Consider the following 16,107-nt stretch of genomic DNA (forward strand, 5'->3'; position numbering starts at 1 on the left):
CACACACACACACACACACACAGCTTTATAACCTCTTTATCTCTGTAAAGCTCCCGTAAGACTATGTGCATGGTTAAATATGCTATTGAAATACAAATCAAATTTAAATATATGCTGTATGTTAATGCAACTTAAGGCTAAAGATATGATAAACATTGGTAATATTTCTTATAACATAGATAGCTTTATTTTTTTACTCACCTTTTTGCAAAAAAAAATAAGCATTATGTGATTAACATTTAATATAGTATATACAATTTTTCCTGCTTTTAATGCTTTAAGGACAAAATCTTCACTTGCTGCCTAATATATCCCACCCACTAACAGGTGCCAGGATGAAGAGATGATCAGTGTTATTCACTCACCAGTCATAAAGTTATAATGTCATAATGTCATAACGTTATGCCTGGTTGGGGAAAGCTGGAACAATCCATCTTCTGTCTTTTGTGCCTCCCAGATATAAATCATTTTGTTTAATTCAGACTTTTGTTTAATTTACTTGATAAAAGGAATCAGAAACACCTGATATGATATTTTACCACCATTTTTTTTTACAGTTTTGTTCTCTCACTGTTCTGCCATGTCAGGATTGTTTCTGTGTGGTGAAGTCCTTGAGAAGCTTATTCCACCATGAATCCTATCCAAAAAATAATATGTCCTGTCATTCTGAGAGATCTGGGAATTTGTTCATTCTGATCCTCAGCAGAGGTACAGATAGAGTTGTGTATTTTCTGCTCTGCTGTCACTAATATAGAATGTCAGAGGACTGCTTTCTGCCAATTTGGATGCTCTGCGTCCTCCTGTCAACATTGGAAGGCAATGTGAAATTCCTTGTGTAACAGTTTGATCCATCAGGCAGTTGATCCTTGAGAGCGAATGTGTCCAAACTATTGGTGCAGCGACAGTAGATGTTTTTATTATTTTTAATATTTTTTTGTTGTTTTTTTTTTTACAAATTTTGAATTGGATTTGTTGCAATTGCATATTGCATCTTTGTTGGCATATGTTTCTTGTGGGTTTCTTCAGTTTTTTTCACCCTTCCAAATACATTCAAGTGAAACAACTACACTAAGCCAAGGTTTGACTGAGTATATGAAAATGTGTGTGTGTGTGTGTGTGTGTGTGTGTGTGTGTGTGTGTGTGTGTGGTGCCATGAATTAAACTTGCAGCCCTTACCTTCCAGTATTTCCAGAATAGGCTTTGGATCTACAGTCACCCCCGGACTAGAAAGAAATAGATAGAATAGAATGATTGAATTAAATAAAAAAATATATATATATTTCCTACATTCTCCTTCTTTTCTCTCCAGAAGCATAAAGTGGACCTCTTCTATAAGCTGCGCCACGTGATGAACGAGCTGATCGACCTGCGGCGGCAGATGCTATCCGGTCACCTGACCCAGGATCAGATTCGCGAGGTCAAACGCCACGTCACCATACGCCTTGACTGGGGCAATGAGTAAGTTTACATATGTTTAACAGTAATCCAGATATCTAAACAATAAACGCTCATGTTCACATTCGAAGCTTAGCATGCAAGTTCATATTGAAGTTTATTTTATTAATAACCAAACATTTTTGTTCAAATCAAATGAAATCAAATTTTATTTGTCACATACACATACATACAGAGTATTTCTTGCAGTGAAATGCTTTTTTACGACGGTCTGGCATTCAAGCATAAAGTAAAAATAAATCAAGAAGGTAGATAAATAAAAAGTATAAGCTATGTAAAATATAAAATATATGAAGATATATGTAAAAGTATATGTATATACATGGATGCGTATGAAGTGATTAACGTGATTGTCCGTGTGCTGTATGGTGGGGTATAAAGTGACACTGTTCATATTGATGTTCATTAATGACCAAACATTATTGTTCATCCACCATTTCTCCGAGACTATTTGCTCTGTAGACTGACTGAGATCTCAAATAAGTATTATTGCTTTGTGTGCATTAGTCATCGCGATATGTTGGACATAGCTAATGAAAGAAAAAGCAATTTGCTTCTGTAGCGAGGAAAAACAATTGACAGTTGCACTCAGCAGAGTTATTGCCTCATATATCCTGAGCAAACAATGGAGCCTATCTGCTTTATTTAGAGGCCAACCGTGTCGGACATTTGGCTTCACTTATCGTTCCATCGGTAACAGCAATGCACCAATTCATTAGACATCACAGAAGTGGTTTGAAATAGAGGTGGAATTAAAATAAACTCAATTAAAATGCATTTACAGGACAGTTTTAAGCATTTTAGTGTGCTATTAAAAATCAGATCATTTGAAATAATATCCATTATTGGTGTCATTTTCACATTTTGTATCCACTATGACTACAGTGTATGTGAATGTAGATGACAACAAAGAACATAATGAAAAATTTGCTGAATGGAAGCAAAAAAATATATAAAGAATTACATTTTAAAACAGAATTATATAAATGATATGCAAATCATAAAGGAAATGTTTCCTTCAGTGTTGGAACTGTCCAGTCAGAACTCTCACTCTCCAGTGTTTTGTATTGTTGAAAGATTTATGATCACACTCTTGATGTCACCCAAATGAGGATGGGTTTCCCTTTTAAATCTGGTTCCTCTCAAGGTTTCTTCCTCATAAGTCAAGTCAAGTCAAGTCAAGTTTATTTGTATAGCGCTTTTCACAACAGACATTGTCTCAAAGCAGCTTTACAGAAAACAACAGTGAAGGTGAATGGTGTGTATTTATCCCTGATGAGCAAGCCGTGGCGACAGTGGCAAGGAAAAACTCCCTTAGATGATATGAGGAAGAAACCTTGAGAGGAACCAGACTCAAAGGGGAACCCATCCTCATATGGGTGACATCAAGAGTTTGGTCATAAATCTTTCAACAATACAGAACAATTTGTGATCATCATAGATCCAGCATCAGCTTCTCCATGCCAGGGCCTTTAAACACTCGGCATCTACTTCTCCATGATCATCCATAGGTCCATAATCTTCACGAGGTGGGACGTGACTGGAGCTGGCCAAACCTCAGGATGCCTCGGGATGGGGAGAGAAAGAGAAGCAGTGGAGAGGAATTAGCGTAGCTGCTGTTCATGATATTAACAGCACAAGTTGATAATGTGCATGTGATCAGATGTTCTGGAGCACAAGGTTGTGATGTGATGTGTGTGATGTGTGTTATGTGTAGGCTTTGCTAAAAAGATATGTTTTTAATCTGCACTTAAACTGGGAGAGTGTATCTGAACCCCGAACACTGTCAGGAAGACTATTCCAGAGTTTAGGAGCTAAATGTGAAAATGCTCTACCGCCTTTAGTGGACTTTGCTATTCTAGGAACTACTAGAAGCCCAGAGTTTTGAGATCTCAGGGAGCGTGACGGATTGTAGCGTGTTAAGAGACTGGATAGATACATGGGAGCCAAACCATTTAGTGCTTTATAAGTGAGTAGCAGTAGTTTGTAGTCTATTCGAAACTTAATAGGAAGCCAATGTAGGGATGATAAGATTGGGGTTATATGATCGTATTTTCTTGACCTAGTAAGAACTCTTGCTGCGGCATTCTGAACTAACTGAAGCTTGATATCATCTATATCAACACACCATTCACCTTCACTGTTGATTTCTGTAAAGCTGCTTTGAGACGATGTCTGTTGTGAAAAGCGCAATAGAAATAAACTTGACTTGACTTGACTTGATATGCAGAGTTTTTCCTGTAAGAAGTACAATGTCCAGTTTGCTTTTTTTGTAAAAATCAGAGCTGGTTTTATTATTATTTATTTTTTACAATTTAGGATAGAGCACTTCCTCAGCAAACAAAAAGATATAAAAAAGATGATAAAACAAAATCTCTCTTCTGGCTGTTATAGTATAATGCAATAAAAGAAATGAACTGAACTTCAGAACTTCTTTCACAACATTAAACATAACTAGAAACAAATAAAAAAGGCTCAGTGTGACATTAATTAATAAATGGGTAATTGCTGTAGTACAAGAGAAACAAAACACAAACAGGTGATGCAATTATTGGAAAATAATCATCTTCAGGGTGGCAACTTCACTGTATCACACAGCTATTGATTATTTCTAATGATTTGTATTGTTTTATTCTGGTTTATAAATAGTGGTTTTTCAATGTCCTTAAGAACCTTTTTAATAATTAATGCAGTTTAATGTTCCATACTCCTGAATATCATACTGTAATGTTTTTTCAGAAGAGAGATTTCTATTATCATAGACACACAGTAAGAAAACCCCGACTTCACACACAGTCTCACAAGAACCATGCGTTTACGCTTCTGATCTTGAGACAGACTTTTTTCTATTTAACTCTTAACTAATTTATATATTAACTTCCAAAGTAGTGCGATTCAGCATGCTATAACTGAAATGTAAAAAAAACAGAAGTAACTGCACATTAAAATGTAGTGAAGTAAAAGTTTCCCAAAATGAGAATACTCAGGTACTTGAAAAAGTACTTCAGCACAATAATGCAACATATTTTGCTACTGTTTACACGTCATGTAACGTCGAATAGAGTACAGTATATATGTCTATTTTAAAATAAATAAGTGAAGAAAACACTGGTTGTCCACCCTTAATGACAGGAGCGATCTTACGCTTGCTTTTCTGCCTCGTTAGCATGCAATTCACTTTCTAGCAATATTATTATGACCACCATCGATTTATTTTAGAGAATTAATATTTTCAAACTGTATATTAACTTATTAAAATGTTTCCTTTTTCGTTATAAGGTTTTGCAGAAATTACTGAGGTACACTCATTTTCCCTCCATTTACAAATACAATGATCCACACAAAGACACTGATGGTGACTTCTTAGGTATATCTGTTAGGGCATTTACACTGCAGATTATATAAAGACTACACTTTTAACAGGTTTATTATTGTTTCCTATAATCTCAGCCTACTGTTTGTGATCACATGCTAATAAATCTGGATTAGCGGTGCACAGGATGGGCTGGTATTTATAGGTTTACTAGCTGAAAGTACCCGTGCTTCGCTACGGAAGGCAGAATGCTAAGCAATATGGCAATAAGCAGTAAGCACTGAGCAGGACTGGATGATCAGAGATCAGAACATAACGTCAACAAATAACGTACTACCCCTTTGTAGTAGCGATACAGGGCAAACTACTTTGAAAATAATTTTTATCGTGCATCTAACATCTAATAAGAAACAATGTAGTAAGTTTCATGAGGATCCGTAATGTTATTTCGAAGAGTTTACAATGCGTGAGAAATCGCGTTTTTCGCGAGTTAGCCGCGATCCAGGGCGAATTTTTCAAAACCCTTTCTTAGTGAGCACCCAAGACCCAAGAGGAAGGTATGTTCCAAATTTCATTGCAATCCGTGCAGTGGTTTTTGAGATTTCGTGATGAGTGAGTGAGTCAGTCAGTGGTATTTGAGCTTTATATATATAGATAGGTCTTTTTTGCTATTTGAAGGAAAAGCACATACAAATAAGGAATTTTTGATCCACTGTACGCTGTTTCTGATTTCTTTCTAGTGCAAATTGTTAGTTTGTTCTATTCCTTTATTATTGGAGATATTTATGTCCACTATGCTGATGCATATGACATCCGTGATTAAGAAAGCTATGTGAAATATAATAGTTGGTGTAATAACCACAAAAGATTCATTTCTAGGTCATTTTTTCCACATGCCTTTTTGGAGGGATTACATAGACAAAAAAAACCCATTGTCAAAGAAGATGTATTACATTAGGACATCAGAATTTAATGTTTTGTGTAGTTTTGAATATTAAATTTGTTTACTGTGCTTGCTATTTGATCCGCCTTACGATTAACATTCCTTATCTCTGTGTTAAAGTCTAGAGTTTTGAAACAGCAACAATTGGGTATGGTGGTGAGGTGTTCACATACTTTAAAACAAATAATATGCATAATGTATACTATAGAACAATTAGTCAAACAAAGATAAAAAATCAATAAAGCACTCAGTACACTAGACTAGCATTGCATTAGCAATGAGTTATTACGATTCTCAGCAAGCCACCGGATCGCTTTTATGGGAATATGTGTTCTTCTCTCTGGGTCATGAAGTGTAATTGCAACTTGATTTGTTATAGTAATTACTAGTTCCCATCCATGCATGTACAAGCACAGGAAGGTCTGACCCTAGATGTTCACCCTGCTGCTGAGCGGCATGTAAAACAGGAATATCTTTTTTTCCCCCATCACAGCACGTTTTTAAATGGAGGGTTAAATTCCCTCGTTATTAGGTACCTAATTACAGCTAATCGTAAATTAAAATGAGAGTGAGCCTTCACATAAGCAGGTGTCATTACTTGCCTGAAGTAATTGATGAATGCATGGAAGATATCTAATTTATTGAATTCATTAAATACGGTAAACTTTCTTTCGGCTTCTCCCATTAAATAAGGTAAATAATAAAAATAATGTATATTGCCGTTATATCGTGATATAACATTATGGTACACTTACTAAATTAAAGTATCTTCATTTAAATGTTAAGCAGTATAAATTTATATAAATAAAAAAGAAAGTACTTTTTCTGTAGTAGCTCTTGCTGGTGGTTTGCTAGCAAACCATCAGTGGTGCAAATTGTATTGTGAACATGTTTAAAAGTATTGCGATATGATATCTCTGCCATATCGAACAGCCTAACAATGTGAGGAATCAGAGATTTCAAACATGCACATTTAACATAACTACCTTATATGCAGTCATTGTGCATTTCTTTCCTTTCCTTTCTCTTCCTTTTCTTTTCTTTTCTTTTCTTTTCTTTTCTTTTCTTTTCTTTTACCTCAGTACAAATCCAAAACCAATTCATTCATCCACTTTATAAAACCATTTAGAAAATCAAGCATATCTAGAGTTTAAATGAACGCTATGGCCTGGTGCCAATGGGAGATTGAGCACAGCCTCCTGAGCTCGTACTCAGCTGGAGATAGAGAGGTAGATTTATTCCTGGCCCCCCTTTTCTAGTGGAAATTTGGATAAATGCTAATATCCCTCAATTACTGTCAAACAAGGGAACTTTGTTGTGCTTCCAAGTCTTTCACCTTCTGACTTGTGTCATTTTAGCTTCTGTCAGTAGGAAAATGTCTGTTCTCTCATTCATTACTGATTATCATTTCGACAAAATACTATTAACCTCCTGAAGTCCCAGGACCCATTAAGGGGTCCAGATTAGCATTCTTCATGTTCATAACGGCACACGCTTCCTTTTTAGTTTTAGGACTTCCTGAATAATTGATAGAAGTTACTGAATAATGTGTTTTAAAATGAATAAATGAATAAGCCATGGGTTTGAGAAATTAAATAGTAATATGCTAGTGATTAGTCCAGACAAATTAAATGGTCTCCTAATGGATTCAAGTTTTGAGCTCAAATCTTATAGAGCCAGAACTATAGTTGTAGAACTATAATGTTATATACAGTATAATAATATAATGATATACAATATATCTATATATATATCTATATATATATCTATATATATATATATATATATATATATATATATATATATATATATATATATATATATATATATATATATAAAATACATAATGTACATACATTTTGTAATTTTATATTTATATTTATATAATTTCTTCACACATGTTTCAGTCATGGTACATTAAGCATAATTGTAGGCTACTGGACTTTTTCCAAAATCATTGAACACTTCAATGTGGTCTAGTGGTTAGGATTCGGCCCGGGTTCGATTCCCGGTCAGGGAACCAACCCCAGCCATTAAGGTTGCACAAGCCAGTGCACTCTTAGTGCCGGTCCCAAGCCCGGATAAATGGGGAGGGTTGCCGCTGTGGCGACTCCTAATGGGAGAAGCCGAAATAAAGTATATTAAACACTTCAATATAGTAAACACACAACCACATATAGAACATTGCTTAAAGTTAAATCTATGTTAGCCATTTGACAACAATAATAGGCTATTTACATTTGTTATTGCCATTTTTGTGTAATTTAAAGAGAGACAGTATAATGTCAAGTCCAGTAAGGGAGTATTGTATAACTTTACCTCTGTCAAAGTTCACAACTTGTAAAATTCGAATTTAATGTTCAATTTAAATAAGGGTTAATATGGACGACTCCCTGATCAGACCCCTGAATACTAAACTAATAAGCTGATTAAGACACATCTGTTGTTTCTTTTGCTGTAAGTGTGGGCAATGACCACCTTCAGATTTGCCTCTAGAATGATCAGTACTATGGAAGTCGACGTGTGTCAACAACTGTGTCAGCAATTATGAAGGCCATTTTGTTTTTTCGAAGTTGTTCTCAGTAATGCACTTTCAAGCCACTACACTGTCAGCAGAATATTGCCACAAGTTCCAGTGCTGGCTATGCTAACAGATAATTGAGCAAATTGGATAAAATGAGAAGGAGTCTCTGACATTTACTGGGTTGACATTTATTTAGACATCTGAAGGACAAAAATAAAAGGTCTTCCTGAGCAAGTTACACTAAACTGCCTCAAAATGACCATCTGTGTGTGGGCCCGCAATTATGCTTCAAAACATTCACTGGCATTTCCTCTGTCATTGAGCAAAATTACTGTTTGAAAGAAATATAAAAGTCTAATTTTATAATGCAATACAAATGTATCACACAGAAAGTAGACAGAATTGATCACTACATAAGGTTTTAAATGAGTGGCAAAATGTGTTCATAACTTATTTACAGACATTTACAAATGCTTATGTAGATTCGTACAGATTGTGCTAAGTGAAATTACATGTAGAATATATTATATATAGAACTCCTAGCACATGACCAGTTTCTTGGGTTTCACAGTCATTATGAATATAATTTTATAGCACCACACAATCAAATTCTCTTATCTGATTGGTCAGAAGATGGTAATACGGTTTGTGTGGTGTACACTCCTGTGTGAAAAAAAAGGGTTTAAACGATTAGCTTTTGATGATTTAAACAACACACCATTGAACAGGAAATGAACACAAATAAAAGAAACAGATAAAGTAACTTAGTATGGCATAGCTTATCCCTTAGTTCTTTTCCTATACATCCATAAACCTTCTTCTTGGCCTTCCTCTTTTCCACCTGCCTGCCAGCTCAATCCTCAGGATTCTCCTAGCGATATACCCCATGTCCCTCCTCTGCACATGACCAAACCATCTTAATCGTTTCTCTCTCAATTTGACTGCAATAGATAGCTTTTCCTTTTGATTTCTTTAAATGTTTGTGTTGTGGGTAAACTTGTTTACAGAAAGAAGAGTCAGTTCTGTTCCAGTGAATGGTGATACTCAGTTGGAAAATGTTGTGAACCCAGATGTGTTGAGTTGGACATCAGACATTTTAATCGTTTCATAATTTCCCCCCGCAGAAGTCTGTATAAAAGTAAAACTGTATAAAAATTTGTTGCTAGATTCTTTTCCCAGACAGACTGGAGCAATAGTAAGAAACAAATGGTGCCACAGGAGGTCCCATTGCTTGCTAATTTCCTGAACAATGGATTGTTAAGACCATTAAAAGTTTAATATTCTGGCCATTTTAGGCTTGGTCTTTTTTGCCCAAGATTAAAGAATGTATTGTAGTTTCTTGTATGATGCAGCTAATAGCATTGAGTAACCAAGGTTGTTAAGGGAATGGGTGGCAGGAGAACACAGAGATGTTTAGTGATGACTTAAGAAGATAATAAAAGAAAACTCTTCTGGTTAACAGCTTAATGATTTATATATTCTGTCACCCAGGCACTCGAAATAGTAGTATATAAATCCAGACTTGTTTATAACTGCTAATACTAGCCTTATTTTGAGGAGAGATGTAGTTTTAGTAAATATTTTCTTCACTTTGGCATGTTGTGCCATCGAGTGTCAGTGTGCCCTCATTTCCCTGCAATCATAATCATGTTTTTATTTATTTATTTATTTCTGGAGCACCTTAAAGTGCTCAATGAGGCTCATCACCCTGTTTAGTAATTGCATCTATTTAATCAGCCATTTCACACCGAACAAAATAAATGCATTATTTTTGTCATATTAATTGTAATTTGTTCATCGTGTGTGTTTATACACCAACTTATTCATGCACTTATCCAGTCAGACCTCATGTGACAGCAGCACGATGCTTCAAATCATCCAGATACAGGTCAAGAGCTTTAGGTGTTATTCACATCAAACATCAGTATGGAGAAAGTGTTATCTCTGTGACTTTAACTGTGACATGATTGTTGGTTCCAGATGGGCTGGCCTGAGTATTTCATAAAACTTCTGATTGCCACGGAATTTCTCACAGTCCCTAGAGGTTACACACACAATGGTGCAAAGAATGACAAAAAAAAAAAAAAAAAACAGTGACTGAGCAGAAGGAGCACATTGTAGATAGGAAAGATCAGAGTAGAATAGCCAGATTGGTGTAAGCTGACAAGAAGCCTATAGTAACTCAAATAATCACCTCAAGTCCAGTCAAGAAGCTTTTATTATCATCTCAACCATATATAGCTGAAACGGTAAAATGAGACGTTTCTGCAGAAACCCTGGTAGAGCTACATAACAGAATACAGAGTTAAGAACTAAAGTAAGTTGTCCTCACCTCATAATATGCAGGCTGTTAACTTTTGCACCTCCTCTCTGTATGCTGACGTGTCGTTCTTCTTATCTTTACCCACACTGAGGGGAAAAGTATCTCAGAATGCACAATATTTCAAACATGGTGGTGGATCAGGTAAAAGAGCTATAAGTGTTCCACTCATGTCAATCAAGAATATACATTTTTAGCTATTGTGGGAAAAGATTCACAGAAACTGGACAGATGATGACTGCAAAAAGACCAGTTGATATATATTTTAAAATCCTCAGCAGTCCAGTTTGGGTGAGTCTACCCATTAAAGGCTCAGATTCCTGACAGAAATGGAACCCAAAGTTGTTGCTGTTGTAGCCCATCCACCTCAAGGTTTGATGTTTTCCTCAGCTCTCTTTAACTATAAAGTATTTCCACCCACAGAGAAGTCTCTCACTGAATTTTTGTTGGTTTTTTTCCACCATTCTGGAAACGCTCTAGAGACCATTGTGTATGAAAATATTGGAAGATTTCTTCCTACTTAAGTTTCTGAAACACTCAAACCAGCTTATTCAATTTTATTTGAACAGTATTGCACGTTTAACAGTGGAACTTTGTCACAAGCAGAAATTTTTTATTAAATTGGTTTCAATAGATAAATAAATAAACAAACTAGAGGTGATGGTAGCAAGGAAAACCTGAGACGTTATAGGAAGAAATCTATATAGGAACCAGATTTAAAAGGGAACTTATCCTCATCTGGGCCAAACCAGATATTAATTTATTATGGTCTCATCACTGTTGAAGTTAGCACCTGTTAGCTGATAGTTAACAGTTAGTAGGACTTTTGGTTCCTGATAAACAACTAGTTGGGCTTCAAATATGTCCAAATATATGTTTCTCAGGAACTAAAACCTCAGTTTGACACCAATCCTGTGAAGTCTGCCCATTACATTGTAGGACTGTAGTTTTTGCATAATATGCAAATTAACAAAGGTAGGCATGGCCTTCAGCTTAAGACAAAGACTAAGAAAAAGTTATTGTTAAAACATAAATGCTCGTGCCAATGCATCATGATTACCCGTCTTGCTTGCCCAGAAAAGGGCACAAAGTACTACTGTAACTGTTCATGTTCATGTGTCTTAAAAGAAAGATAATTCTGACAAAAAAATAACTTTAATGCTTGGACACTTATTAATGATTGTAGCTTTGAAGAAAATTGCAATGATGCTCATGCCATTTTTTTTTAGATTACATTTTATTGCACATGCACCACAGCGTTTAGTTTTTGTCCCTGCCGTCTCTTCTTTGGCTTTAATTGTAAGTAGATTCATGAGGAAAGTAGGAATGTGGTGACATGTTTATGTCATGTTTTATTGATATAGATGTAAAATTGTATTCACATAGGCCACGGAAAAAACTTTGAGACATGCAACATTAACATATGCTACAAAGCTTTGTTTCATATAAAGTTTGATATATTGTGTAGTTGGCATACTCTGAAATCCACTGTCACATTGAACATTGTACAATGTGTGACAGATGGTCGGTGGGTAAGAACAGCATTACTTGGCGTGCATTAAAAGCACCACAACGTGTCAGATTTTAGTCATTCACACCAGCTATTTTTAACTTGACTCTATGATCTATTTCTTTATTCCGGCCTCTTTTTCATTACAACAACTCTCATTTTTTTCATCTTTATTTTAATCTGCATTCTTTTAACAGACACTTAGGCCTTGATCTCATACCAAGGAAGGACTTTGAAATGGTGGACGCAGATCAGATCAGTGTCTCTGACCTCTACAAAATGGTAAGTAATCCCTTTTATAATATTTCCAATGTTTGTTAATGATCACATTCAGTTTAAAAGACTTATTAGCATAGGAGCATGTATAGTAAATTAAGTGCTAAGTATGTAATTGTAATTTGTTCAAGGGTTAACTTTTTGTTAGATCAAATATCCTGTTGTTGTAATCATGTATTATAATTTGCTTAATTTACTTTATTTGTTTAATTTAATTTAATTTTATGACCTCTGTCCACTGTTAAGTCTCGTTTAACAAAAGCAACAGTGTTGATCAAACAGATTTGAATGACATCATATTCTATTATTTAGAAAAGGGCACCATTGGGGGAAATATTTTTAAAAGATATTTTATAATTGATTATATTTCTTTATAATTTGGTTGTGCTGTGTTACCACCAACATCCATTTTAATACAACAGCTAACACACTCTTCTTCTGAGACCCTTTCATTTCAACAAACTACCGCATCATACACCCGGAAAAAATCACTAGCTGCCCGCTTTCAATTATGTGAGCTCACACATCTTGAGAGAGAGAGAGAGAGAGAGAGAGAGAGAGAGAGAGAGAGAGAGAGAGAGAGAGAGAGAGAGAGAGAGAGAGAGACAGAGAGAGAGACAGAGAGACTTGGACTCCCTACACTGTATGGCTGTGGGATGATTGGGATGGTCAGCCCTATTCAGGATCTCCATGTGGAAAGTTTTTAAAGCTGATTTACACTCTGAGGTGTTTGGGTCAGATATGTTGGAAGACAAGTACAACTTTTCTGTAACATTTCAGTAAAAATTTTAAAAAGCTACAGTAATAAATTCATTTACTGTATCCATTTATCCATACAGACACTGATGGTTGCATAAGTGGTTGCATGGATATGCCTGTATTGATTGGTGTGTGTTGTTCAATGTGAGTGTCGGGTCCATATTGTTTATTTGTTCACACTTACCCAAGCAGTCAGACGAAAATAAATATGATGGACTCTGAGTCTGATTATAGATATGGATTAAAATCGAAAATGCAAGTCTAAATTGCCAACATCAGGTTTATCAGGCTCTTTTTTCTTACATGTGAACCTATATATTTGGTTTGGAAGGAAAATAAAAACCCATTCAGACACACATGAAGTCTGAATAAAGTAATGTTTATTAAGCTTTCAGCAAGCTTTGGTTTAGTGAAGACACTGACTAAAACAGAGGATAAATGTACTGCAGAACCATGTCTATTTTGCCCTTAGCCATGTGTGCACAACTATAGTTATACATGTCTGTGTGTGTATATTAAATTTGCAGTCTAATTTTTAGTCTTTGATGCATTTCATGTTCAGTCAACCTCCATTATGGGTTGCTAATGTTCAACATCTAAAAATACAGTATATGTTATTAAAAACTTTTGCCGCCACATTTTTCCAAGGTTCCACAGTGCTAGCAAATATTATCAAATGATGGATTGGATTAAAAAAAAAAACACAATCATTTAAACTGTGGATTTAACTGCCTAAACCATTACTGCCCATAAATTCTCCAAACCAACTAGGCATTAATTAAGCATTTGCATGTCATCAAAGCGAGCAGCTTAATAATTTGCATGCTGTCTTTCTAGAACGAGGGCGAGCATATGCTTTTATTATTTCTGACAAAACATCACATCATCTTTCAGCTGCACTGATGCATATTTCAGAATAGTAGTTCAATTTTTGCCTCGCAAATACCTAGAAATGACAACACGAGAAAAAAATCTCAAATGCTGCCAAGACTATCATCACGGTGATGCCTGAGGTTGGCATGAACTGGGCAATGCTATCCTGGCCTTGGCACTGAGGTCTGGCACTCCTGCAGGGTGTGTTGCCACTGTCGTGAAAGAGATGGCAGGGAGGTGTGCTTCTCACCGTTTTACTAATATTACACTCACTTTCTGTGTAGAGAGTGAATTAGGAGCGAACGGTTTGGGTAGCACAATCCAACCATATTTTGTCAAATAATTTCGCAATGAAGATGAATAGTTTCTGCCTTTGGCGAATAAATGCCTCTATAGAATGTAATGTGTAAAATAATGTTCTTGCATTATCTTGTCGTATCATGTAACTGATTATTAATACACAGCTTTACGATCCATAAATTGATTTAATATGCATTGTTAACCATCATACTGCTTTCTCTTTTTTAATACTGAAAGTATCTGTGTGTTTTGATACCCATGTCATGTTGTTAAGCAACATTAAGCTTAAAAACTATTTAGGAACAGTGGAGTTTTAAAGGTGCCTCAATTTCTCCCTATTTAATTTTTGTAATGTGGTAAAAATTGAAAAATTGAGAAATTATTAACAATGGAACAAAGCACCTGAGGCACAATCACAATAATAGGACTTGGCGTATGTAAGCTTTAACTGTGTAGGCATAGCATGTAGAATTAATTGAGTTCAGGTATTTATGATAATCAGAATAATGGTGGCTGTTGGGTGATGTCGTCTATAAATGACAACAATCTGGTAGTTGTAGTGAGGCACTGACTCTCCTGGTGGCATGACAAAATCCCAATTAACAGTATGCAGCTTTAAAAAAAAAAAAAAAAATATATATATATATATATATATATAATATTTTTATATTTACCTACAATGTTTAAATATAATATAAATATTGTATGTATTGTATATAATAATACATATATTATTATATTTAAACTGTAAGTAATATATGTAAAATATTATTATATATATAATATTTAAACATTGAATAATAATTTTTTATGATTTTTAATTCAGTCCAAAGTATCAGATTGGTGTTCCTCTGTAAGTAATCAACAAATAAAATTCAGTGTGCTATTTCCTAATCCTTTATGACACTTGATTATTATTGAACTATTATTATTATTATTATTATTATTATTATTATATTTTAACATTTGACTACTAATGTATGTTACACATTCTGACTGTCCACTTGATAAAACGAAGTTTTATTTTGGCTTCCGAGCAAAAAATGCAGTAACGTCAGATCCGGTGTTATGCGCTAAAATGCTCCCCTGCCACAGACCGCCCCAAATTATCTCATAATTATGAAATATTAAGTCATAACTATGAGTTAGTAAGTCATAAATATGAGATCAGGATCTCATAATTATGAGTTAGTATGTCATAATTATGAGATAATAAATCGTAATTATGAGATAATAAGTCGTAATTATGAGATACTAAGTCATAATTGAGTTAGTAAGTCAAAATTATGAGATCAGGATTTAATAATTGAGTTACTAAGTCAGAATTATGAGATAATAAGTCGTAATTATGAGATACTAAGTCATAATTGAGTTAGTAAGTCAAAATTATGAGATCAGGATTTAATAATTGAGTTACTTAGTCAGAATTATGAGATAATAAGTCGTAATTATGAGATACTAAGTCATAATTGAGTTAGTAAGTCAAAATTATGAGATCAGGATTTAATAATTGAGTTACTTAGTCAGAATTATGAGATAATAAGTCGTAATTATGAGATACTAAGTCATAATTGAGTTAGTAAGTCAAAATTATGAGATCAGGATTTAATAATTGAGTTACTAAGTCAGAATTATGAGATAATAAGTCGTAATTATGAGATACTAAGTCATAATTGAGTTAGTAAGTCAAAATTATGAGATCAGGATTTAATAATTGAGTTACTAAGTCATAATTATGAGATAATAAGTCGTAATTATGAGATACTAAGTCATAATTGAGTTAGTAAGTCAAAATTATGAGATCAGGATTTAATAATTGAGTTACTAAGTCAGA

General features: G+C 34.6%; 1 protein-coding gene across 14 annotated transcripts in view; it reads left to right on the top strand.

Annotated features, from left to right (window-relative positions):
* dock3 (dedicator of cytokinesis 3) overlaps positions 1-16,107 on the top strand; it is a 232,888-nt gene that overhangs the window by 119,963 nt on the left and 96,818 nt on the right. For all 14 annotated transcript variants that reach the window (XR_014532300.1, XM_083534341.1, XM_083534349.1 and 11 more), the window contains 2 exons: positions 1,310-1,458; positions 12,263-12,347. Coding sequence is in view for 13 of the 14 variants with exons in the window: in XM_083534341.1 (XP_083390467.1) it covers positions 1,310-1,458; positions 12,263-12,347 (234 nt within the window). In the remaining variant the exon portion in view is untranslated. The remainder of the gene's footprint in view (positions 1-1,309; positions 1,459-12,262; positions 12,348-16,107) is intronic.

Source organism: Silurus aristotelis, assembly GCF_946808225.1.
Source record: "Silurus aristotelis genome assembly, chromosome: 28".
Lineage (NCBI taxonomy): Eukaryota > Metazoa > Chordata > Actinopteri > Siluriformes > Siluridae > Silurus > Silurus aristotelis.